The sequence below is a fragment of the Emys orbicularis genome, chromosome 2 (genome assembly GCF_028017835.1).
Source record: "Emys orbicularis isolate rEmyOrb1 chromosome 2, rEmyOrb1.hap1, whole genome shotgun sequence".
NCBI lineage: Eukaryota > Metazoa > Chordata > Testudines > Emydidae > Emys > Emys orbicularis.
Window position 1 is genome coordinate 32315423 of NC_088684.1, and position 27813 is coordinate 32343235.

Consider the following 27813-nt stretch of genomic DNA (forward strand, 5'->3'; position numbering starts at 1 on the left):
GCAGTATTACAGATAATGGAGCAAACATAGTGAAAGCAGTGAAGATAATGATTGAGGACCAGGAAACTGAAAAAGCAGAACAACAAATTCTGAATAAAGAGCAAACAGAGTTTACTCTTTTAGGAAGATCTTCAAGAAGAAGATATGGACCAGATCAGAATGATTTGATTCATGTGGTCGAAGAAGCTGTATTTAATATATCTGCTGAGGCCATGGGTGTAACATTGAAGGGAGTTTACTGTTCTGCCCATACACTGCAGCTTGCAGTTGAAGACTAACTGAAGGAATGTACAATCTGGCCTAATTCATAAAGCTCAATATGTCTGTGTTTAAAAAAACAAACAAACAAAAAATCTGAGGAACCAGGCGATGATGCTCATGCCTGTTGCCATAACTGCAGATTCTCCATATGTAGATTGGCGCTTCTGGAGTAACGCCTCAAGCACAGACTTGTGGGATCATATAATCATGTGGACCTGGGATGACCTGCAGTGGCTCCCAGAACTTTTGTATGAAGAAGTAGACGTTCTGGTAATCAGCTTGCCATGACCCTTCAGCATCCAAACACATGCATGAGGAGGCCATGTGAGCTCAGAAGTGGGTCTCTATAGCCACCAGAGAGAAGCCTCCCCAGCCTGTTACAGGTCTGTGGCTAACCAGTTAAGTGTTGGCAAGTCAACAGATAGGGTGGTGGTTGTGGAGGCTTGTGAGGCAATCATGACTGTGATTTACCTAAACAGGATGGGCGTTAACAATGTTCCTGAAATAATTGCTGGCTTTGAGAGAATGGGCTTCCCAGACTGACTTGGGGCTATTGAGGGGACTTACGTGCCCAAAATTTCCCCTCTGCAAGGAGCACATAAGTACATAAACCACAAGTGATACTACTCCATCATTTTGCAGGCCCTGGACAACCAGAGAGGCAAGGTCATAGACACCAGCATAGGATGTACTAGCAAGATGCATGATGCCAGTGTTTTCCGGAGATTGAGACTGTACCTTCATGGACAAGCTGGGACATTGTTCCTACCAAATGACATTGTTATAAATGGAGTAACTGTCCCCGCTTTATTCTAGTGGACCCTGCTTACCCCCTTTTGCCATAGTTTATATATCCGTAACCTGATTGCAGAAGGCCTGGCAAAAAGAAGGTTCAATTACCTGTTCAGTAGCTGTAAAATGGTGGTGGAATGTGAGATTAGTAGATTGAAATCAAGATGGCGCCGCCTTCAGAACTATGCATCCGAAGAAGTGGGTTGTAGCCCACGAAAGCTTATGCTCTAATAAATTTGTTAGTCTCTAAGGTGCCACAAGTACTACTGATGTTGTCAATGTTGTTCACATTATTGTGGCCTGCTGAGCACTGCTCAATGTCTGCTAGCCAAAGCTGAGCCATTTCACCAGGAATGGATCCAAGACACTGCTGGTCCCTGTCATTACTGGAACAGTATTCACGTGCACAACAGAACTCAGAGATGCTTTGTGTGCCCACAGAATGGGTGTGTATGGTGCCATGGATGATGGGGAATGACATAGTATTTATAATTGTGCCACATTCATCTCACAATTTCTAGGACTGAGGTAGTTCAAGAAGATTATACTCTGTGTGTGTGTGTGTGTGTGTGTGTGTGTGTGTGTGTGTGTGTGTGTGTGTGTGTGTGTGTCTTTATATGTGTGTGCCACCATTACTGATAGACTAGGGACAATTGTTGCTTGTTAAAATTCAGTGACTGCTTATTCAATGTGAAGCACCATGGAACAATGGGTTTTCTCCATCTTGTGGGTAGGTGCTTAAGGAGGTAGTCATCCTGTTTTCTAGTGTGATTTGGTGGTCTGTAGCAGACACCAAATAGTACCCCGTCTTGTTCTTTATTTGTTATGACATTGATCTGTCAGCATGCAAGATCATTTTCTTCCAAGTTGTCAGTGACTTGTCAAAAATGAGATTACTGATTTCCAGTTTGCCATTCTCTTTCCCCTTCTGTGCACTCCAGTCTTCCTAAGCAGGTTATAACCATTGATTTTAACATTACAGTCATGCCAGTCTTCTCACCAGACTTCAGCCGTACCAACTAGGTTGAATTTTTGTTCATAAATGAGCAATTCTAATTCCTTTTGTTTTATTACACCGGTTCCTGGTATAGATGTATAGGCAATTAAAACATTCCTATCTTCATGTCCTTTTTTGTCGTGATCAATTTTATCAACATTTTGATACTGTGCTAAATAAGTGCTTGTTTGACCTGAGACAGAATAAAAAGATATGGTCTTCAGAACCAAAGTTTCTATTACTGTAGCTCCCATCTCTGGATCAATTTAAATGACTCAAACTATTGGACTCTTTTTGTGCAACAATCCCACATTCTAATACAGTGGTTACCAGATGAATGTATCATTCAAGGTTTAAACTAGATCAGACAGTTCTGATCAGCTTTCATCAAAATGCAGGAGCAGATTGGGCTGCTCCAAACTCCACTCACAGATTTTAATAAGGTGCTCCCCCATCTCCGCAGTTTTAAAATGATTAATTTCCTCCTCTTTCTCCATTAATAATAGGCATTTATCATACACAGTTTTCTACAGTTGTCTAGTAAAGGAACCCTTCAGAGTTTAATGGTAAACAACTCGTTAACCAAAGAAGGTTATTTTAAAAATCTGATTTTGTTTTCCAAAATTGATTGATTTATTATCAAAATCATCAAATCATGTATCCACTATCTTACTGTGTTTGCATAGTACCTAGCATAATGGCCCTTTTAGCTGCTACTTTAATATACAAATTAATAATAAAAAGAATGTCAAAACTATCTGGGCAAAGGAGGCAGGACGAACAAACCAGAGGCGGAAGCCACTGAGTGATCTGTGTTGGCAGTGAAATCCTTGGGGTAGCTTCAGTCAACTTTCTCATTCCTTTTCTAGTGGATAGCAAAGTAGCTACTATGGACTCCTCTCTTCCCCCTCCAACTTCTTTCTTTTTTTTTCTTTTCTTCTTTCTGCTTTACAGATTATGTTTAATGAAGAACTTGGGAGTCCCTTTGTTATAGCCCACAGTGTTTCCTTTGTAAAGTCAGATGTGCATTCAGTAGCTGGGCTTCTGCTTCGAGTAGAAAAAGATGAACTGGATGCAAAAGGAAGTGGCTTCCATGTGTCCTTGGAATGGGTTACAATCACAGAAGTAGACCAAGAGGGTGAGTATTTTATGTTTATATTCTTGGCAGATATTTTGAAAAGCTGAAATCTCACTATTTTAAAAAATTATTGTATATGTTTAGTCATTTCACAATTCTAGTTATTTTAATTACGTTTTTCAAAACTTTAACTCCGTTTTCTATCTTGATTTTTTTTTTTTTTTTTTTTTTTTTTTCCCAATTTGAGTTGGGAGTGGGGAATGTGAACCTATAATTGCTAAATATCTCTGAGGCCAATTAAGGGCTAAACAATACAAATGCTCATATGATGTGGGTGACTAGAAGAACAGGTTAGTGCAGTAGCACTTCACATGTGGAGATGTAAAATGCAGACTCCCAGAGTGGTCCCAAATAAAAATGAGTTAGGTCTTCTCACCTTAGTTTTAGCAAACCATTGTTCCAATCTCCAAACCACTGAACAATTGGGTACTATTTTCAGCCTCTGGTTAAGAGGCTTGGAACTTGAATGGTAAAGGGATTTACAAATTAGGATTAGAAAATGAATATAATGGGACATAGTATAGGTATACAAATCAATGGTATATAGAGAGAATATTGAATGCTCTTTAATCTTTTCTATAATAAAAAGAACAAGGAGACATTTAATTAATCTGACAGTGATTTTTGTATACAGTGATTAAACTGTGGAACTCATTGAGTTTAGTAAAATCCAGCAAATTTAGCCAAGAGTTTAGTAAAATCCAACAAAGTATATAAGTATAGATATATATGGCAAGATAGCTAGATGAATGAGTTAATATAAACATCCATAGTTGCATTAAATAGGATAACTTTTATAAGGACTCTAAGACCCCATGTTTCAGAATATAAAACGACCAGTAACTGATTAGGGGTAGGGGGAAGAGTGCATTTTTGAAGTTTTACGAATTTAATTAATCCTGGCTTATAACTAAAGTATAGAGCAGCTAATTTACTTTTTTCTGTCATCTTGGTTCTCTGTCCCCCTCTCTCTCTGTCTTAACAAGTTAACTCTTCTTTCTCCTCTCTTCTCTCTCTCTCTCCCCCCCCCCCCTTTTCTCCCAGATCAAATTTCTAAGGGTCCATTGCAGCCTAAATAGCATCTCAGTGCCTTCTGGTCCATAATAGACTTTAGACCTCCTGGATGCAGAAGATCTGAGTTAACAAGACTGGACTAGTTGATTCTGCTCAGCTCTGTTACCATATATAGTATCCTAGTTCTCAGGGAATTAGACTCCATTGAACATGCTTATGAGGTCTCTAAATGTTTTAATATTGGAGCAGACTCTTTTCTAGATGACTTGTCAGTTAAGAGTGAAATAAATGGCCTGAAGATGTAATAATAATAAAAAAAAAAAATCTGGGTATTGAGGAGGATTCTTCATCTTCTCCTTCCTTACCACTATGCTGAAGCACTCTAAAGATTAGGATGAAGGCCCCATGCAGCAATTCAGTGGTTGCAGGAGAGGAGCTTTTTGAATTTATAAAGAAGTATCTTAGATGATTCACCCCTCCAGTAAGTCTCAGCTGGGCACTGTGGGAGGATTATTCCAGCCAAGATCTACATTAAATCCTGTTTGCGTCATAGCAGTGGGAGGTGGGGATTTTAAAGGGAGCTGAGAATCTGCAATTTGGAGCATGAGATTAAGGAAATGACTATTATGACCTCCCCTCCTCCTGGATGAGTATAACCTGCATTGGGGGTGTTGACTTTTTTTGTTGTTGCTTCTTATGCTGAAATTTCTTTTGGCTAGTTAGGCCTACTTCAGAGATAGGATTTAGGGCTTATAAAGAGAGCCTGCTATTATTTTCAGCTGAATTTAGCTCTAATGTTGTATTGTTTATCTGTTTCAGTTGATTATACTTTTGGTTTTGTTTCCTCTTCCTTGTACAATCTTTATTTCTAGTTTAACTTCAATTTTTGTTTCTAATTTTTACAAAAATGCTTTGAGGTCCTCTGATAAGTTGATACAGAAGTGTAAAGATTTATTCATTCCATATGTTCTAGTTAAATGACTTTTAAATTTCTTTGTATTGGCTTCTGTTTTTATTTGTACTTTTTTGGGGTAAAGATCTTCCTTGCCCCCTCTCTTTCCTGCTTATTTTAAAGTACAGCTTTAAGGAATAAAGGGAGTAATGCATACTTGTATATATCCCCTGTATTCCCATCTGTGTGATTAACTGAGCATAACTCTGTGCTCATCCTAGTTTACATTTAGTGAGAGTATAAGAAATCATCTACTCATAAAGAGGAGTTTTTCCACTATGCTGAAAACTCCACCAGTGTTAGCAGGAAAGTGCAGTGTTACCGTACTATGTTACCTACCAGCATTGACATTTAAGATGGCATATCTGCTTTAAGGAAATCTATGTAAGCAGAAGGAGCCAATTCTATTGTACTGAGCTTTAGAAGCTTTTGTACTATATTCTTTATTAAAGGTTGAGAGTCTTCAGTTTTCTCCATGGCCATTTTAAAGAACTAATGTGTAGACAGTCTGCATCTTGATGCAACAAGATATGTCCACACAATCCTCTCTTAATCTCCTAATGCAAGGCCATGGACTAAGGGCATGGCTACACTTGCAGATTTAGAGCGCTTTGAGTTAAACCAGCCTTTGTAGAGCGCAGTAGGGAAAGTGCTGTAGTCTGTCCACACTGACAGCTGACAGCGCACTGGCGTGGCCACATTAGCAGCTCTTGCAATGGCCACAGAGAGCAGTGCATTGTGGTAGCTATCCCAGCATGCAAGTGGCTGGAACGTGCTTTTCAAATGGGGTGTGTGTGGAGTGTGACAGGGAGTGTGTTGTGTGTATGTGGGGGGAGAGAGAGTGGGTTTTTGAGGGGCTGAGAGCATGTCAGCATGCTGTCTTGTAAGTTCAGACAGCAGCAGACCTCCCCCTCTCCCCCGGCCTCTCTCTCTGTCTCACACAGCATTCCACAGTAATGGTTGCTTTGTCTCGCAGCAGATAAGCATGCCGGCTGTCAAAGGGCACATCCAAAACAATGACAAGAGTGGCCACTTGACTTAATTATGGGATTATGGGACGTTTCCGGATGCTGATCAGAGCGCAGTAATGCAACACTTCGTTCACACTGATGCTGGGGCACTCCAGCGGGGGCGCATCAAAAGTTATTCTACTCGCCGAGGTGGAGTACTAGGAGCGCTCCAGCCGTGGAGTCAGAGCGCTCTACGTGCCTTGCCAATGTGAACGGGTAGTGAGCTAGTGTGCCCGGGGCTCCTTTAGTGCACTGTAACTCGCAAGTGTAGCCAAGCCCTAAATTGAAACGCTGATGGACTTTAATGAAGTTACAGATTCACGGTGTGTGAAATTCACACCTTCTCACGCACAGCCAGAGTAACTGGCTTTGTGCAGGGATTGGGGTGAATAATCCACCATACAGCTGTTGGGGAGATCGCCAACAGTGTCTTTCCATATGCCCCTGTTTAGTATGGGACTCCCCCCTAGGGGTAGGTCTGTAGCCTATATACCCTTAACCTCAGTACCCTTAACATCAACCTGTTTGGGGCTATCATGGAGCCCAATTGTGGAGGGAACCTGAGTGTCCACGTTTCCTAAATTAGTTTTTGCGTAGTGTACAGAATAAGTGGTAAAGGGAGCCTTGCTTGCTCTTCCACAAAGGGTGACTTCTGGATAGTACTTGTGCATATGATTTTATTTATTTATTTATTTTATTTTTTATTTTTTGCATGGTGATTAGCATCACATTACTAAATTTGTGCTGAGGTGACCAAGAGTAGCATTAGTGTTAATAATGCTGCTTCATATTTTCCCTTCATCTGTTTCCCGTCTGTCGAATCTCTTCCCTTCCCTTCTGGCACCTACTGTCCTCACACCCAATTTATTTTCTGTATCTTCCCTGTGTCTACCTCCAATTAATCCATGCACTGAGGACATGAGAAGGAGGCGCTCTAGACCTTTTGAGTTCTAGCCCTTGCCCATTAAGTTCCTTGGCGACTTCATGCTGCAGCATGTGAACAAGAGTGTGGAGAATAGCTTCATCCTGTTAATCAGTGATTTTGGAGCTCAGCGTGCTGTGCTGTGTGCGCTAGCTCTCCACTGAGTTGTCTCACTACCTTGTGCCCAGAGCTTTCACTGATAGCTTAGCAGGGGAGACCTCAGAATGCAGTTGATAATCTTGTAAGAAGTATTCATACAGCTATGCAAAGAGACTGAAATTTAGGAGCATGGTTTAGAGCGGGGTGGGCAAACTTTTTGGCCTGAGGGCCGCATCTGGGTATGGAAATTGTATGGTGGGCCATGAATGCTCATGAAATTGGGGGTTGGGATGTGGGAGGGAGTGAGGTCTCTGGCTGGAGGTGCGGAGACTTGGGTGGGGCTGGGGATGAGGGGTTTGGGATGCAGGAGGGTGGTCCAGGCTGGGACCGAGGGGTTTGGAGGGAGGGAGGGGGATCCAGGGCTGGGGCAAGGGGGTTGGCGCATGGCGGGGGAGGGGTGCAGGTTCCAGGAGGCACTTACCTCAAGCATCTCTCGGAAGCAGTGGCATGTCCCCCCCTCTGGCTTCTACATGGAGGTGCAGCGCCAGTGGTCAGTGGAAGCTGCAGAGCCGGCACTTGGGGCGGGGGCAGCATGCGGAGCCCCCTAGCTGGAGCCAGAGGGGGGATATGCCACTGCTTCCGGGAGCCACGTGGATCCACGGCACAAACTGAGCGGGGCAAGCCTCCGACCCTGCTCCCCGGCTGGAGCTCGAGGGCCAGATTAAAAGGTCTGACAGGTCGCCGTAGTTTGCCCACCTTTGGTTTAGAGGGAACACTGATCTTCACCCCGGTATTCTATGCTGCTTTTATATGTGGATTTTCTTTCCATTAATAAGTTTGGTGTATGTAAAAAGAGCAAAATATTAGAGCTGAAGTCAACTATGGAAATCCAAAATGATAATCTTACTCTAACTTTATGTACACCACTAGAAATATATGGAAAAATATTTTTGCTTAGATAATACTTTATGGAATTGGAATAAGTCATTTTACCAGGAAATAACATAGTTGTTATAATAAAATAATTTGTGCCTCTCTTCTTACCCGCAGTTAAAGTTTACAGAGTAGATAACCTTGAAGAAAAGGTTCTGCAAGAGGGCTGTAGATTAAAGGCAGTTGAAAATATCCAATTTTTTTGCTGAAAATGTTTCGTTTCCCCCCCCCCCCCCCCCCCCAAGTTATTCATAAAAAATGCATGAAAATGTTATGGTGAAGTTTGAAGAAAATTAATCAGTTTCCAAAAACCAAAGCTTTTTGGATTGGTCTTGTCAGAAAACCAGAACATTGTCAAATGAATTTTTTCTGTATTAAAATTAATTAATTTTTACAAAAAGCCATTTTCCACAATGTTGACCAGCTCTACTGTAGATGATACATGGACTCTATTTCTCAAATAGGTTTTGCTTCTCTTTCAAAGAGCCATTTATATTATTTACTTTAATCTAGCTGAGTAACACAAAGTATAATTGTTAATTTTCTGTGTAACAAGGTTTTTATCAATGAAAAGACAAAACAGCAAGAAGTAGTGATCAGTCCTTTTGACTTTGAAGTTAGGCAACGTACACTTCTTCAATAACTTAGCACTTGTATAATGCCTTATGTCTTCAAAGTGCTTTACACACGTTAATTTTAAGAACCCGATACAAGAAATTTTAATGTTAGTCATCACATTCTTTAAATGAAAAATGTTCAATGTCACTAGCTGGTTTATAATTGAAAGTTTACATTAAATAATTGAATGTTTACACACTTATGGCTGTAGCCTTTACTCAGTTCATTCCATCAATAGGCATTCTTCATGGGGATATGGCTCTTATTGTTTGTACTGTACACCCCTATGAATCCAGTACCTGTCAAAATACTCAGTACCATTGTGTGCTTCTGAGCTGTGGGAATCCATGGCCCAGTTGTTGTTCCCTCTTTTTTCTATAAAATGAAAAGCCCAGCAGCAGCTTGGACTCTGAACTCCTGGGATGTTAAATGAATGTCTCATTGATTTGGTGAATATTTCTGTACGCCTTTATGAATCTGAAGTTTACAAGAATGACAGATTGCCCTGCCACCTTAATGCACAGAGAGATTACATTTATGTGAAATCTTAGGGTTTTGATAAGGGAAAGCTTGCACTGGAAAAGGAAATCTTGATAAGTTTCCTTTGGTGAATAAATTTGAGTGATAAAGTAGCTGAAATTGAGACTGATGTAGATAATTTGCAACTCACTGAAAAATATATCTTGGGATATTTGTTTCATTGCTGTATAATGTGATGCTGTTGATTGAAGACCCTGGTTATCGGAAACCCTTCCCATCATTGAACATTAATGATAAACAGGCAACATTTTCTAACTACAATCAATACAAAAATAACTATGAAGTTTCAAAAAGCAAACTTAAATTGTAAAGAAATAACAGTATATATATATTTTTTAATATTATAATTCAAAGTGATGGATGAGCCTGACTTGTAGATTAAAATAAATAAATACATCCATGTGAAGTTGAATTGAGGCAATACAAAAGCTGTAATTTTTTGATAGATGGGGGATCATGATACTTCCTTTTTATTGCCACCTTTGAAGAAAATTCTGTATCACAGAAATATATGGATGAAAATATGAAAAATTTCAAGAGTGAAAGCTGGGAAGTCCTCCTTCAGAGATGGTTTTGGTTGAACAATGTCATGCTCACTTGAAAATTGTGTGCAGACCATCTGCAGTAGAAAACTTCATTTAGTTGTGAGGTATGCCCTTCAGGACAGACATGCTGCCCTTGTGCACACTGCTCAGATGATGCATGTTCTTTGTCCAACCCTTTTCTTTTGATCTGGATGTTCCCACCTGCTGGTCGTCCCTCTTGGCCCCTTTTTCATTCTGCCTGAATTCCACTAGTTGGGATGTTTTATTTTTAGATGTGTGATCTAATGTTCTAAGATTCTGGGAAAACTAGGAATTTGTGGTCAGTGTGCTATATCCTCAAGCTACTCCCTGGTTGACCTGTGATCCACAGGTATCTCTAGTTCCCCTGACATCCTGGGTAAGAACAATTGAGACCAATAACTGATCCCCCTTGTCCTGGTGGGAAACAGGTTGCTAGCTGCTCCTGGCAGAGGTGGATTAAGCTTTTGGGTTCTGAGCCAGAGCAAAATGGGGGCCCCTCCCCACCCCTTCTGCATGCAGGTTTCCCTCCCCCCTCCCACCCCGCCCTCCTGCTGGGGATAGGGGTCGGGGCGCAGGGGCTTCCCCCGCTCCCCAGCAGGAGCTCCGGGCAGGTGGAGCAGGTCGGGGTGCGGGAAAGCCCTTTTCCAGGGCCCCCCAATTGGCCAGGGTTCCTGGGCATGGGCCCCGTTGGCCCAGTGACTAATCCGCCACTGGCTCCTGGCTGAGTTCAGATGCACCTGTACAGAGCTTATAAATTCTGTACTGCTCTACTGGCTCTGTTAACTATGCACTTCTTTGAGTGCTGTTGTTGCACTCAAAAATTGTGCATGCTTCATAGAGGTTAGGAAATACAGGTAGATGTTAGTTAACTTAGCCATATTACATACACTTTCCTTGTGCAACATTGTCACACTTATGTTTTTCTTACATTTTTGCATTTCCTGAATGTGTATTGCACTAGCTTAGCATTGTTCCACCTTTAACATTTCATTAAGAATAATTTTGATATATTGTAATTATAAAGTTCAATGATGGAAAAAGGTGTGATTAATCAGTTGAAAACTAAATTACAATCTTCAGCATGCAGCAAAATTTAATAAGAAAAATTATAATCTTTCAACCAATCTTTTTATAGTAAGCAATTAAATTCTCTAAACCTAGAACAAATATTATAGTACTGTCCTTTTTAGAAGGAAGTATAAAACGTGATCAGTGGCAAAACTTTATTTAAGGTTTTAAATCAGGAGCAACTGCTATTTAATCACATTTTTGTCAGTATACATATTTCTTTTCCCTTAAATATCATAGGAAACTTTTCTTTTTCTTATTAATTATACTGCTCATATCTGGGGTTGTCCACATTTGAAAATGTATTCATATCACTACTTTGATAGACTGGATGAAATTAAGATATAAATCTAGATCTCACACACATTGAAGTGTCTAGACATAGTTACTGTTTGGTGTGTAAATTTTTTCTTGTTTGAAAATAATTTCTATATTTGTTACCTGTTAGAGGAAAAGGTGTGTTTCTATCCTTTCATAAGGAATGTTGATTCATAATCACTAAATCTGTATAAATCAGAGGATGTGAAGCCTAATAGAAACCAAAACAAAAAGTGAGGAAATGCCAAGTTTAGGCTGTGAACCCTCTGTGTTTTAACTAGTTTCCAGGTATCTAATGTATCTGGTATCTGAGTCAAAATATATCTCTAGTGCTTCTCTGTGTATCAGATGTGTCCCAGTAGAGAGAGAATTTGTCAGAGCTCTGACTGCCTTATGTGCAAATGAACTATGTGTGCGTGTGCGTTTTTTTTGTTTTTGCTTTTGTTTTTAACACTACCAAATATCACTCGTTTATGGTCCAATTGCTTGATAGGTTTTTTTATATTTTGTTAGACCTCTGAAACATCTTTTGGTAACCAGATGACAGCATGTTTAAGTAGTAAACCACAATACATGCTTCATAATCTATATAATAAAATTCTAGGATTGTCACTCAGAAGCCTAGAATGTACTTTGAGTCCACGTGATGTGATGGAAGCATGGTTGAGAGCTGTTTTGTTTTGTTCAGATTATCACCAGGTTGAATCATCACTGCATTTTAAAGTCTATTACTATATAATTTTTAAATTCTCAGCCATTTTGACTTTATGAATTACACCCATGTACTGTACAGCTACAGTAAGGCATGTTCCTAGGCCACGCCAAGAGTTTTAACCATTGTGATGTCAAAGTTAACTCAATCAATCCCCACTCTTACTCTACAGCAGTGGTTCTCAAACTGTGGGTTGGGACCCCTAAGTGAATTGCGACCCCATTTTAATAGGGTTGCCAGGGCTGGCGTGAGACTTGCTGGGACCCGGGGCCAAAGCCCGAGCCCCACTGAGTGGCAGGGCTCAGGTTACAGGTCCCCTGCCTGGGGCTGAAGCCCTTGGGCTTTGGCCCACCTCTGCAGGCTTTGGCTTTGTCCCCCCCTTCCCCACCCTGGCAGGGCTCGGGTGGACTGAGGTTTCGGTGTCCCCCCTCCTGGGGTCATGTAGTAATTTTTGTTGTCAGAAGGGGGTCGCAATGCAATGAAGTTTGAGAACCCCTGCTCTACAGCTAACAATTTCATGGGCTGTATGAGGGAGACTGCACTGATGGTAGATTATTTGCCTTAACTGCCATATTCAGCACCCAACTATCACTCACACCAATCAACACATCTCCTGGCACAATCTACTCCAGACACAAATCAACACACCCAGCATACACAATAACCCCAAACAGCACTCTGAAGCCTAGAATATCTGAGGCTTTGTCTACCCTTGGAACACTAGAGCCGCCGCGCAGCTGCACTACCTATGCCAATAGGAGAGGTTCTCTTGTCAGCGAAGGTAAATCCACCTCCCCGAGAGGTACTAGTTTAGGTCAGTGGAAGAATTCTTCCGTCAACCTAGGGCTGTCTACACCAGGCATTAGGTCAGCTTAGTTACATCACTCGGGGGTATGGATTTTTCACACCCCTTAGTAATATATGTCTAGCTTTTTAGTGTAGACCCAGCCTATGTCAGTGTGACGTGATAAAAACAGCTGTAAGCATGGTTGAGAACTCTTTTTGTTTAGAATATCATGAGGTTCAATCATCACTGGGATTCGTGGTCTGTTACTGAGAACTTAATAACTGGACTGTCATTTTTGTTTTGTTTTTACATATGGCTTTACAGGTTAAACCTGTGTGACAGCATAGGCTTTCATCTACTAGTTTAAAGTTAACTAATTACAGTAGAACATCTTAGGAATGAAGATTGTTCATAATGTCTGAAATGTTCGTAACTCCGAACAAAACGTTATGCTTGTTCTTTCAAAAGTTTACAACTGAACATGGGACTTCATATAATTTTGAAACTTTTCTATGCAGAAGAAAAATGCTGATTTTAACCCGCTTAATTTAAATGAAACAAGCACAGAAAGTTTCCTTACCTTGTCAAATATTTTTAATCTTTTCCCTTTTTTTAGTAGTTTACATTTGACACAGTACTTTACTATATTTGCCCTTTCTTTTTTTTTTTTTTTTTTTGGACTCTGCTGCTGCCTAATTGCGTACTTCTGGTTCCAAATGAGTTTGTAACTCTGGTGTTTGTAACTATGAGGAACACAGATGAATTCTGATCAATCTTTAGTGGAAGGCAAGCAAGACATTTACTTCAGTAAGAGTGCAAGAAATGATCATGTGTACAAACAAATCTCAAAAAAGCTTGGGATATCCTCTGTACCACCTATCAGTACAGAGATCGAGTCATGTGGCTTAAAACCAACTATTGCAAGTTTAGGGATAGTAACAGCATCTCTGAGAACTTGCTTTTAAACTGCAATGTAGACATATCTATACTGACTCTTACTGAATTGTGCCACCTATTGTACAGTGTTATTTCCTTTAATAGTATCTTAATTTTCCTTGGACATAAGAATGGCCATAGTGGGTCAGACCAAAGGTTCATTATTATCAAGTAGTGACCACGCCTGAACTTACCTAGCTTGTGTGTCATTATGTATTCTAATACAGTTTTCATATGTATAAAGGTCTGTCTAGCCTTTATATTGAAACACTGCCTTGGCATACAAAATTTGGCAGATCTGAAATATTTGCCCACATTGGTGTATTTGCTGGTTTTAAAAACAGACAACACCACTACATTTTGAGGAATAATAATGTGTCCTTGTATAACACATCTCTACTTCCAGTGACTTCTAAGTTAGTCAGGTAATAGCCTACTTACAAGTACAATAGTTTAATATGAAAGGAAATAGAAGTTAAATATGGAGTATCGAAAACAAGTAGAAATAAATGATCTGTAGAGAATTTGAACAAAGTCTAAAATATTTAGCTAGCTTCTCTGACATCAATGGTTGTTCAAAAGTGATGAGTTACTATTGAGCTGAGTGAATTTAGATGTTGAGGCAGAGGGGGAAATGCTGATACCAATGTCGGCATGTTATGCTTCTGTTTTGTCTCCATGTATATTGTTGGAAGCACAGCATGGGATGGATTGATAGCTGTACATTTTGTACAAATGCTGGACAAGATAAGCATTTTGCACTAAGAAGGGCCAGTTAGCATTAACCAGGATTTGTGTGGAACCTGTAAAAGGCATTATCAGTTAAATACAGGCCATGCATATATAATTTTCTGCAAATTATTATTGAAAATGGTATTCTGCTCTGTATTTCTCATGGAAGACAACTGAATTGATGACCAAACACCATTAAAAATTAAAATTTCCTTAAATTTGACAAAAACAAGAAAGCAGAAGCCCATTTCTAAAAGCTAAAAAACAGAACTTTCCAATAGCAAGGCCGAATTCCGTGTAGTAGTGGAGAAAACAAGAATTATGCTGCATTATTAAGAATGAGTAGGCAATGGGCATGCTGTGATTGCTGCTCATTATAGCAAATTAGATTCACTGTTACTTGTTCTCCCTCATTCCATTGTTCATCCCCACCTTTTGGTTCATCATATGTTAAGATTGTAAATTGCATGGGGCAGGGACTGTCTTTCTTGTGGTGGTGGTGGTAGTACAGTGCTTAGCACACTTGGGCTCTAATCCCTGCTTGGAACTCTAGGTGATACAGAAGTACAAATGATAAATAATTACCATACTGGAAGGAACTAATGGCCCATCTAGTCCTTTATTTATCATGTCTCCAATAGTGGCTAATGTGGGAGGCTAGAAAAATAGGTGGGAAAACCTACAGTGTACCTGATTACAGGGCTTTAATTTCAATCCTGATTAATTTCAGTCTCCTATGGCTGCTGGATATAGGTTTGTGTAGCAGATCTCTGGTATCGAGGACAGAGATGAACTGCTGTTTCAGGGCTGCAATATTATGAATTGACTGATGTGGCTATATATTATTTTTAGGTACAATCCATTTGTCACATTTATAATTGAATTTTTTCCTCCTAGAAAATATTACTTTTCTGTTTTTGTATTCCTTTTACAGATAATCAAAGATATGAAATCTTCAAGCGCAGAGTACTCCAAGGAAAGTCAGTCCCTCATTATGCAGCTATAGAGCCAGATGGGGATGGTCTAATGATTGTCTCCTACAAACCCTTCAGATTTATGCAGGATGAGGAGAATCAACTTGAAAAAAAGGAAGATGGGAAAATAGCAGATAAAAAGAAAGGTAATATTTGTTCTGGTCATGTTTTCCTAGACTTCTGTAATGAAACCATCCTTTATTGTAACAAAATAATAACGCTAGATGATTTAATGAATTTCCATATATCACTACAATATTTTTTTTTCACTGTCTTAAATTTCATTGTAAATGTTTATTTCCTGGACAAAGAGATTTAGATATTTATATTTTATGTATGTAATTTCTCTTTGTGTATGGTGTTTGCCTTTCTTAATTGTAGAAGATGCCTTGCAACTAGAGATGTGCGAAGAGTTTTGCTCTGCAGAAGACACACAAAGTTCATGCTTTCATTGCCTTTGCATGAAAAATGAGTATTACACATGTAGAAATAGAGATAGTAATTGAGCTGTAAGTATCTGTGGAAAGAGGACATTCATTGAATTCTAACTTCATCATGCGCTGATCAGTGGTGTGAAAGGCAACCACTAGCTCAGCAGGAAGACAAAATCCTCCAAATGTTTTCATCATCAACATGCTGAGTGATTGTACCAGTTAGCACAGAGGGCCTCTCTTAAAAAAAAAAAAAAAAAAAAAAAAAAAAAAATGTTGTTCTCTCTACGGGTAGTCATATTGGTTTGCCTATTGGGTGTATCCTAATCAGGATCATTGGTGGGCTATTTTATGGAAAACACTGTTTGTGGATTATTTTCACATGAAATCATTTGCTGTGGTTCACTGATGTGTATTTCAAACCTTCCATAAAGCTGTAGCTAAAAGAAGCCTGAAATATGCACAGGCTACTTCTATTAGAAAGGTGTGTGTTTTTTTGTTTTTGTAGGATCGTAGGCCTGGAAGGGACCTCGATCAGTCATCTAGTCCAGGCCTCTGCACTCATGGCAGGACTAAGTATTATCTATCCTGACAGGTGTTTGTCTAACCTGCTCTTAAAAATATCCAAATGATGGAGATTCCACAACCTCCCTAGGCAATGTATTCCAGTGATTAACTACCCTGACAGTTAGGATGTTTTTCCTAATGTCCAACCTAAACCGCCCTTGCTGCAGTTTAAGCCCATTACTTCTTGGCCTATCCTCTGAGGTTAAGGAGAACAATTTTTCTCCCTCCTCCTTATAACAAGCTTTTATGTACTTGAAAACAGTTATCAGTTCCCCCTTTATTCTTCTCTTCTCCAGACTAAACAAACTCAGTTTTTTCAATATTCCCTCATAGGTCATGTTTTCTAGACTGTTAATCATTTTTGTTGCTCTTCTCTGGACTTTCTCCAATTTGTCCACAGCTTTCCTGAAATGTGGCACCCAGAACAAGACACAGTACTCCAGTTGAGGCCTAATCAGCGTGGAGTAGATTGAAAGAATTACTTTTCGTGTCTTGCTTACAACGGTCCTGCTAATGCATCCCAGAATGATGTTTGCTTTTTTTGCTGCAGTGTTACACTGTTGACTCATATTTTGCTTGTGATCCACTGACCCCCCAGATCCCTTTCCACAGTACTCCATCCTAGACAGTCATTTCCCATTTTGTATGTGTGCAACTGATTGATCCTTCCTAAGTGAGTACTTTGCATTTGTCCTTATTGAATTTCATTCTATTTACTTCAGACCATTTCTTCAGTTTGTCCAGATCATTTTGAATTTTAATCCTATCCTCCAAAGTATTTGCAATCCCTCCCATCTTAGTATCATCTGTAAACTTTTATAAGTGTACTCTCTATGCCATCATCTAAATCACTGATGAAGATATTGAAGAGAACCGGACCCAGAACTGATCCCTGTGGGACACTACTTGATGTGCCCTTTCAGCTTGACTATGAACCACTGATGATTATTCTCTGGGAATGGTTTTCTAACGAGTTATGCACCGCCCTAGTAGCTCCATCTAGGTTGTATTTCCCTATTTTATTTATAAGGCGGTCATGCGAGACAGTATCAAAAGCCTTACTGAAGTCAAGATATACCACATCTGCTGCTTCTCCCTATCCACAAAGGTTGTTACCCTGTCTAAGAAAGCTATCAATTTGTTTTGACACGATTTGTTCTTGACAAATCCATGCTGACTGAAAGGTCACAAATAACCACCCAAAGGTTATCTAAATGGGTGTTGGACTGTATTAGCCTTTGCTGTACAATAGCTTGCCTGGACCCTCTGCGCAGATTAGCGTCCATTCCACCAGAGCTCAAGAAGCCTCTTCTGCTTCCCTAATGGACTTTCCAATCGTCGAGATTTGTAAAGCAGCTACCTGGAGTTCAGTTCACACGTTCACCCATCACTACTCCTTGGTAGAGGGTTCCAGATCTGATGCCCACTTTGGCGGAGCTGTCTTAGTCATGGGCTCACTAGACTCTGAGCACCCACTTTGAGGACATGAGATCTCTTCTTATGAGTCATCTAAAATGGAATCCATATGGACAACCACTCCAAAAACAAAACTGTTATTTCCATATGGACAACCACTCCAAAAACAAAACTGTTATTTACAGTACAGTAACTGGTTTTTGTGATTTGTTGTCATAGAAATGTAGGGATATAACGGACCTCAAGAAGTCAAGTCCAACCCCTGGTGCTGAGGCAGTTCATGTAAAAAGACCATCCCTGACAGGTGTGTGTTAAATCTCTTCTTAAAAACTGCCAATATTGGGGATTCCACAACCTCCTTTGGAAGACTATTTCCAGACCTTAACTACTCCTATAGTTAGATTTTTCCTAATACAGTATCTAACTGGACACATGTATTTCCACAACCTTGAGGGGAGGGATAGCTCAGTGGTTTGAGCATTGGCCTGCTAAACCCAGGGTTGTGAGTTCAATCCTTGAGGGGGCCACTTGGGGATCGGGGGCAAAAATCAGTACTTGGTCCTGCTAGTGAAGGCAGGGGGCTGGACTCGATGACCTTTCAAGGTCCCTTCCAGTTCTAGGAGATGGGGATATCTCCATTATAAAAAAAAAAAAAAAAAAAAAAAAACCCGCCCTCCTTCCTGACTGGATTCTGCAGTTAGGAGACTGAAGGCTAGTTACAGCTGTCCTGCCCTTTATTCTCTTGGCTACAGTGTGCCAGAGGGCATACTGGGTGCAGGCGTGGCCCCAGTGAACACTAGTATTTAAAAAGATTGAGACCTCACACACATGGGGCACATGTATCAGAAGTGGAATATATGTGGACAACACATCTCAAAGAACCACTGTTACCGTGGATTCATGAAGATAACTCAAAAGGTGCTGAACCTAGATAATGGGATTAATGCTCACTGAGACATAGTGCCTTTGCTTATTTGAATTAATTTGTGTATTGATTTCATAAAGTTATGACTAATTAAAAATGCCATGTTAAAAAAACTACAAGTGCATATTTATATTGTTCAGCTGAGTGTACACCTGCATATTTAAATGTGCACATGAGTGTAAGCAACTCTCCATAACTGAGACACAAGTGGACTTTGGTCAAATATCTACTGGTAGCCAGAAAACTATGTTCCTCTCTATTTTTTAATAAGTGATCAGGATATCTTTCATATGAAGTTTTCAGAGTAGAAAGTGAATACACACACTTTACCAAATTTCTCTCTTCCTCTCTCCCCCCCCCGCCCCCCCCCCCCCCCATATACTTTGCATTTTGTAACTGACTTTGCATTTATATGTGTTTCCATTTGTAGACCCTGTCTATTACTGGCAACAGACTGAAGATGATTTGACAGTAACAATTCATCTTCCACAAGACATCACTAAAGATGACATACAAGTACAGTTTTCTCCTGATCATATCATTGTAGCATTGAAAAGTCAGCCTCCTTTGGTGGAAGGAAAACTCTGTTCATCTATTGACCATGAAAGCTGCACATGGATAATTAGAGATAATAGGTATTAATAATCTATATATTGATTTTACTTTTCGTATTAATATATATTAAGTCAAAGTACGGTTTTATTTTTAAAAAAATCCTGTTTGTTTCTCTCCAATCCAGTCCATGCAACAGGCACCATATAAATTCCATTGAAGTTGATGTCAACTAGTGAAGGATCAGGCCTTTATTCAAAAAGGGCCTGCTCCTGCAAACACTTCTGTAAGTTACTCATGCATGAGTAGTTCAACATGCACAAGTGTCTCATGATTTTCCAGTCATTCTTTGTCTCTGAAATGAAAATGTTTTAAAACTTTCAAAGTGACACATGTAAAACTTTATAAGCAATAAGGTGGTTTGGAAGAAGAAAGGTTTTGAAATAAAAAGCTTATTCAGTCTTCATCCGTATTCACTATATTGGCATCAGGGTCTGCAGAATTTGCACATGCAAAGATCAGTTGTGGGTGCAAATTAGGAAGTTAGAGGCATAAGTACTCAAACTGCCACCCACAATTCATTTCTCCAGATTCAAATAGTGTGAGCTCCATATGCATATGCTAAAAGGGAGGCTGGAGCTCCTACCCTGTTAAAAATGTACCCCTTTAAAAAAAATTTGGTTATACAGCTTCAAAGACTGAAGCCTTAACTGGCTCAGCTTATAAGCCAATTTCTTTATTACAGTTAAAAGGAACAGTGAAACTGCCATGTATACACATTAATGTCAAGGTTTTAAGAGCTCCTTATGAATTTTTGTTGAACTAAATTACTGTGCTTTCACAGCAACCACTATTCAGAATGGTTTAATTTGATGTATTTAGATAGGTGTACAATGGAGGGCTACTTATGGGATGGAAAATTCTTCAACATTTTCTTTCTGGAGCAAAGATTTGTGACATCTTAGTGGGAAATGCTCTCTGGTAGCCTCGTAGTTTGGAAAGAGGCTGTTCAATCAGACAGCTAAAGAAAGACAAATCTGGGAGCCAAATGGTTATGCCACCTGCAGCAAACTTGGCAAAAATATTCAAACATTTTTTCAACCTTCTTAATATTCATATCTTCATAGACATTAAGGCCAAAAGGGACCATTATGATTATCATCTAGTCTGACCTTAAATGAGGAGTTGAATTAATGTATATCTTCAAAAATAATTTGTTTTTACAATTGACAATGGTGCAGCTGCTGCTTTTCTAAAATAATCGACCTTTGGTGATTGAATTTACCACCTTGTTCTGCCCTGTTGACCTTTCCAGTATTTTGTGTCGCAGTGTTCTTTCCTTGTTTTTAACATATGATTAAGAGCATAATATGCATGGAAATTAATTTTGTTTAAATATAAAATTATACTACATTAAGTACCAAACTGCAGTGTATGTCAGGGAATTGTTGACACAAATATTAATTTTAAAACTTTTTCAAGAAGAAAGAGAGCAAATCATTGGGGGGGCGGGGGGGGGGGAAATAACTAGCATGGTTAGCTTTAGGTTTTGTTCTATGAGCAAAAGTGGGCAGCCAAGAACATCTGTAGTGTTCTTCTGAAAGCCACTGAGTCAAGTGCAGCTCATGCTGATTCAATGTCAAACATCAGATGAGATCAGAATCTAGTCTTCTGTATTCACAGTCTAATATTCTGACACCAGAGCTTCATTTTTTTTTTTTCAATAAGAGACCATGTATTGTTGGGTAGGTGACTGTACTGCATATGTTTGGCAGCCTGAGAAGCAGATAGTTAGTTCTCAGCAGCCAGTTAGCTGAAAAAATTGTTTCCAATCTGAATCTGTTTTTGTATCGAGGCGTGGATTCTGTTCCAACTGGGTATGAAATTATTTCCCTTATTGTTCAAAACATGGTCCTTTTCCTTCCAAGAGCAATTTTGAAAATGAAGAGTTCTTCGAGTAGGTACAGCCATGTATTCCACTTAGGTGTGTGCATTTGCCCAGTGCACTGGAGCCGAAGAATTTTGCCTAGCAGTACCCATAAATGGCCAGCACTCATACCTAGTGGCCACAGCCCCTCCCTTGGCTATGTGAGACGGCACTGTTCGACTGCCCCTTCCGACCCCCCCGTTCCTTCTTACTACCTATCGCTGGAGTGGGACCTCTGTGTGGTTCTAACCTCACAACTTCTCTACTTCTTAGTGACTTTTCTAGTTGTACACAGCTAATTAGAACTGGGGTTGTCAAACAATTAAAAAAATTAATCGCAATTTTAATCGCACTGTTAATAATAGAATACCAATTTATATTATAAATATTTTAGGCTGTTTTTCTACATTTTCAAATATTGATTTCCATTATAACACAGAATACAAAGTATACACTGCTCACTTTATATTTTTTATTACAAATATTTGCACTGTAAAAAAGATAATTGAAAAATAGTTTCTTTTAATCTCATACAAGTACTGTAGTGCAATCTCTATCATGAAAGTGCAACTTACAAAATTTAGAATTATATTTTTAAAAAAGGCACTCAAAAACAAAACAATGTAAAATTTTAAAGCCTACAAGTCCACTCAGTCCGACTTCTTGTTCAGCCAATCGCTGAGACAAACATGTTTTGATTACTTTTATGGGAGATAATCCTGCCCGCTTCTTATTTACAATGTCACCTGAAAGTAAGAACAGGCGTTTGCATGGCACTGTTGTAGGTGGCATTGCAAGTTGTTTATGTGCCAGATATGCTGAACATTCGTATGCCCCCTTCATGCTTCGTCTTGTAAGCTCTAAAGCAAAAATAATAATTCTACATTTGTAAGTTGCACTTTCATGATAGAGATTGCACTGCAGTACTTGTATGAGATTAAAAGAAACAGTATTTTTCAATTATCTTTTTTACAGTGCAAATATTTGTAATAAAAATATAAAGTGAGTAGTGTATACTTTGTATTCTGTGTTATAATGGAAATCAATATATTTGAAAATGTAGAAAAACATCCAAAAATATTTATAATAAATTTAAATTGGTATTTTATTATTGTTTAACAATGCAATTAAAACTGCGATAAATAAAAATATCTAGTTAATTTGTTTTGAATTCATCTTTTGCATTAATTGCGATTAACAGTCCTAATTAGTACCTTAGTATAGTGTTAATTAGATTTAGTATTCATTAGCTTTAGTAAGTATATTTCCCTGGTGATGCCCTCATCAATGTTTCAACATGTCCGTCGTGTGGAGGAGTAATCCCCACACACGTGCTTGCTGTGCTTAGGTGAAGCTCATGGCAAGGAAAGGTGTTTGATTTGCAAATCATTCACAAAGCGAACTCAGATTATGATGGATCTTCGTCTAAAGCAGCACTTGCTCGAACAGGCCTTACAGTTTGGTTCAGCTCGGAGTCCCATGTTGGATCAGAGATCACCCTTCGGTTTTGAGGGAGCTTCCGTTTCACATCCTAGAGCTTGTGCCTCTCCGAAGGGTCTGAGGAGTTGCTTCCCATCAAGTGCACCGAGGAAAAGGTCACATAAGACCAATCGTGGCCATTCCTGGTCGCGCAGAGACTTGTCTGCCTCCTCCCGAAGGAGTGTGGACCAGCACGGTGTGAATGCCGGTTTATGGGATGGAGCAGGTCCTGTCTACTGCTCCGCAGTACGACAGAGGGAGGAAAGAGACCCCTTACCTTTGACTCCCTTTCCAGGCTCAGAGTGTCTGAGTCCTATACTGACAAGGGCAGTGCCAGTACTGACTGGTTTTGTGCCAACAGTGTATCAGGAGGCAATGGACCTGTTCTCCCTTTCTTCCTGACCTTTCCACTTGCCAGGACTTCATCCTCTAGGTCATCTTTGCAGCTTGGGGCATTCTGATGATTGATCTGTTTGCCACGAGACACAGCAGGAAATATCATCTGATCTGCTCTCAATGGGGCCTCATCCCTGGCTCTCTGTCCAAAGCTTTCCATCTCAGCTGGCAGTTGGCTCTCCTGTGGTTCTCCAACCTTCTTGCACTGTCAATTCAGCCTCTCCCTTCCTTGCCATCCTGACCTATTCACACAAAAATTACATCCCATGCTTAGCTCCCTGCATCTCTCAGCATGGCTGCTTCATGGCTAAATGAGGAGGAAGAATGGTGTTCAGCAGCTGTTCAACAGGTCCTACTCAACAGTAGAAAGCCCTCTACCAGAATGGCTTATTTAGCTAAATGGAAGCTGTTTTTGATGTGAGTGTTGGCCTGTGGATTTCACCCAATGGTGACTTCTATTCAGGACATCTTGGAATACTTGCTGTACCTTCAGTCCTTGGGATTTGCACTTAGCTCATTGAGAGTGCATCTGGCAGTGATAGTGGCGTTTCATCCTTCATTCAAAGAATATCAGTCTTCTCCAATACCATGATAGCAAGATTCTTAAAAGGTGTTCTTCATCTTCATTGTCCAGTCTGAGAGCTGGTTCCTCTGTGGGACCTTAACATGTTCCTAACAGCTCTAATGGGACCTCGGTTCAAGCCCCTGCATCTTGTTTGTCCCTTTCTGCTTTTGTGTCAGAAGACTGTGTTCCTGATAGTGATAACATCAATAAGAAGTGAGTGCGAGTTGCAGGCTCTACTGGTTGAGCCTCCTTCTACACAGTTCTCCAAGGACCAGGTGACTTTATGACCACAAACACAATTTTTGTGTAAAGTGATATCTCAGTTTTATTTGAAGCAGGCAGTGTATTTACCTGTGTTCTTTCCTGAGCCACGTTCATCTCCGGAGGAGCAGTGTCTCTATACGTTAGATGTGAGCCAATGTCTGGCCTTCTATTTGGACAGGACTAAATTGTTTTGTGCTTCGCCTTGCCTGTTTGTGTCGTATGAAGGGGCAAGTGGTCTCTTCACAGATTATCTCTAAATGGTCTCCTTGGGAGCCTAAACAGTTCATAGAATCATAGAAAATTAGGGTTGGAAGAAACCTCAGGTCGTCATCTAGTCCAACCCCCTGCTCAAAGCAGGACCAACCCCAATTAAATCATCCCAGCCAGAGCTTTGTCAAGCCAAACCTTAAAAACCTCTTAAGGATGGAGATTCCACCATCTCCCTAGGTAACCCATTCCAGTGCTTCACCACCCTCATAGGGAATTAGTTTTTCTAATATCCAACCTAGACTCCCTCACTGCAACTTCAGACCATTGCTCCTTGTTGTGTCATCTGACACCACTGGAACCCCCCTTCTGGTAGTTGAAGGCTGCTATCAAATCCCCCCTCACTTATTTCTTCTGCAGACTAAATAAGCCCAGTTCCTTGAGTTTCTCCTCATAAATCATGTGCCCCAACCCTCTAATTATTTTCGTTGCCCTCTGCTGGACTTTCTCTCCAATTTGTCCACATCCTTTCTGTACTGGGGGGCCCAAAACTGTACGCAGTACTCCAGATGTGGCTTCACCAATCCCGAATAGAGGGGAATAATCACTTCCCTCGATCTGCTGGCAGTGCTCCTATTAATGCAGCCCAATATGTCATTAGCCTTGTTGTCAACAAGGGCACACTAACTCATATCCAGCTTCTTGTCCACTGTAATCCCCCAGGTCCTTTTCTGCAGAACTGCTGCTTAGCCAGTCAGTCCACAACCTGTAGCAGTGCATGTGATTCTTCCGTCCTAAGTGCAGGACTCTGCACTTATCCTTGTTGAACCTCATCAGATTTCTCTTGGCCCAATCCTCCAATTTGTCTAGGTCACTCTGGACCCTATCCCTACCTTCCAGCATATCTACCTCTCCCCCCCAGCTTAGCGTCATCCGCGAACTTGCTGAGGGTGCAATCCATCCCCTCATCCATATCATTAATGAAGATGTTGAACAAAACCGGCCCCAGGACCGACCCTTGGGGCACTCTGTTTGATACCAGCTGCCAACTAGATATCGAGCCATTGATCACTACCTATTGAGCCCGACAATCTAGCCAGCTTCCTATCCACTTTATAGTCCATTCATCCAATCCATACTTCTTTAACTTGCTGGCAAGAATACTGTGGGAGACCGTATCAAAAGCTTTGCTAAAGTTGAGGCTAGCTAGTATGTATTTGGGTCTTTGTCTTTTTTCTTTTCTTTTTTTTTTTTCTTTTTCTTTTTTTGAAAAAACACCCTTATCAAAAACCAAGCCCAACATCTGAAACCTCCTCACAGTTCCAGAACTTTGAAAAAGTTCAGATATGGATTTGAACTTTGTGACTTTGGGGCCTTTTTCCCCCCAAGAACACCCAACTTTATTTGAATATTCTAAGATTTTTTTTTCATCATGTTAGGATTCAAAATTTTATTAACGAGGCAGATATTGTAAAACACTATCTTACTGTGAACTGGAATTGTCCCGTTTATTTCATTGGAAAACTTCTTAGAAACTGGTATTCTCAGAATATCTGTGACTTCTAGCAAACCAATCTTTTTTCATGAGCTAAGTACAGCAGATACAATATCTTAACTCAGGGTAGTTTTTATTGCTACCTTCACTGTGTGAGAGCTATTGTGGTTACATGTTCAGGGTGGCAGCTGGACCCTAATGCAAATTGCATAGGAGTTTAATAGGAATGAGCCTAGACCAATGTTTTTAATTATGTTTGTCATAGTATTGAATTTCTATTTTAATACAGAGGCAGAGTTAGTAGTAGTGAATTAGAGTGAAAAATAAACAATTAGGTATCAACAGCATCCTGTTTTGAGAAAAATAATATATGGCTTATTGGTTTGCACCTCCATTGTGAAGTGTAAATCTTGAGCAATTGCCTATTTAGAAAAACAAAACAAGACACCTTCCCCTACATACACATTTGCCCAACACCCTGAAATTCTCTCAAGGGTTATTCTAGGCTTACTAGATCAAACTGAGAAGTTAAATAATTGGTGATATAAATTAAATGTAGGGCTGTGAAATGATTTAAAAAAAATAATCCTGATTAATCACAGTTTTAATCGCACTGTTACACAATAATAGAATACCATTTATTTAAATATTTTGGATGTTTTTCTACATTTTCAAATATATTGATTTCTATTACAACACAGAATACAAAGTGTACAGTGCTCACTTAATTTTTTTATTACAAATATTTGTCAAGCCGGGCCTTAAAAACCTCTAAGGAAGGAGATTCCACCACCTCCCTAGGTAACCCATTCCAGTGCTTCACCAACCTCCTAGTGAAAAAGTTTTTCCTAATATCCAACCTAAACCTCCCCCACTGCAACTTGAGACCATTACTCCTTGTTCTGTCATCTGCTACCACTGAGAACAGTCTAGATCCATCCTCTTTGGAACTCCCTTTCAGGTAGTTGAAAGCAGCTATCATATCCTCCCTCATTCTTCTCTTCTACAGACTAAATAAGCCCAGTTCCCTCAGCCTCTCCTCATAAGTCATGTCCCCCAGCCCCCTGATCATTTTCGTTGCCCTCCGCTGGACTCTGTCCAATTTGTCCACATCCCTTCTGTAGTGGGGGGGACCAAGACTGGACACAATACTCCTGGTGTGGCCTCACCAGTGCCGAATAGAGGGGAATAATCACTTCCCTTGATCTGCTGGCAATGCTCCTACTAATACAGCCCAATATGCTGTTGGCCTTCTTGACAACAAGGGCACACTGCTGACCCATATCCAGCTTCTTGTCCACTGTAATCCCCAGGTCCTTTTCTGCAGAACAGCTGCTTAGCCAGTTGGTCCCCAGCCTGTAGCGGTGCATGGGATTTTTCCTTCCTAAGTGAAGGACTCTGCACTTGTTCTTGTTGAACCTCATCAGATTTCTTTTGGCCCAATCCTCCAAATTGTCTGTGTCACTCTGGGCCTTATCCCTACCCTCCAGCATATCAACCTCTCCCCCCCAGCTTAGTGTCATCTGCGACACATACACTACTTGAATGTGGTTAATTGAAAAATGCTATTTCTTTTGTTTATCACTTTTACAGTGCAAATATTTGTAATAAAAATATAAAGTGAACACTGTACACTTTGTATTCTGTTGTAATAGAAATCAATATATTTGACAATGTAAGAAAACATCCAAAAATATTTAATAAATTTCAATCAGTATTCTATTGTTTAACAGTGCGATTAATCACAGTTTTAATTTTTTTGAGTTAATCGTGTGAGTTAATTGTGATTGATCGACCTTTTATTTATATATATATATATATATATATATATATAATATCACACACACACACACACACACACACACACACACACACACACACACACACACACACACACACAGTTTTAATACCTACTTTAATGACACTAAATTTAAAATGAAAACTCAGGAACAATGAGGATTCACAGAAATAAGTCTTTCTGTATTTAGACTCCTAAAGTCGATTAAGATGTTGATGTAATATACGTAGACTTCTGTAAGGCATTTGACTTGGTAGTACATGCCAACTTAATTTTATATCTTTCCAGTCTTTTAATCAACATGGCACACATGAAGTGCTTTAAAAGCTGGCTAACTGATAGGTCTCAATGTAATTTTAAAGGGGGAATCATCATTGAGTGGGTGTGTTTCTAGTGAAATCCTGCAGGCATCAGTTTTTGGT

General features: G+C 39.9%; 1 protein-coding gene across 1 annotated transcript in view; it reads left to right on the forward strand.

Moving 5' to 3' along the window:
* The window catches only part of NUDCD1 (NudC domain containing 1), a 119191-nt gene that overhangs the window by 53595 nt on the left and 37783 nt on the right, over positions 1–27813 (forward strand). The window contains exons 4-6 of the mRNA XM_065398764.1: positions 3005–3188; positions 15330–15515; positions 19139–19343. Coding sequence (XP_065254836.1) covers positions 3005–3188; positions 15330–15515; positions 19139–19343 — 575 coding nt within the window. The remainder of the gene's footprint in view (positions 1–3004; positions 3189–15329; positions 15516–19138; positions 19344–27813) is intronic.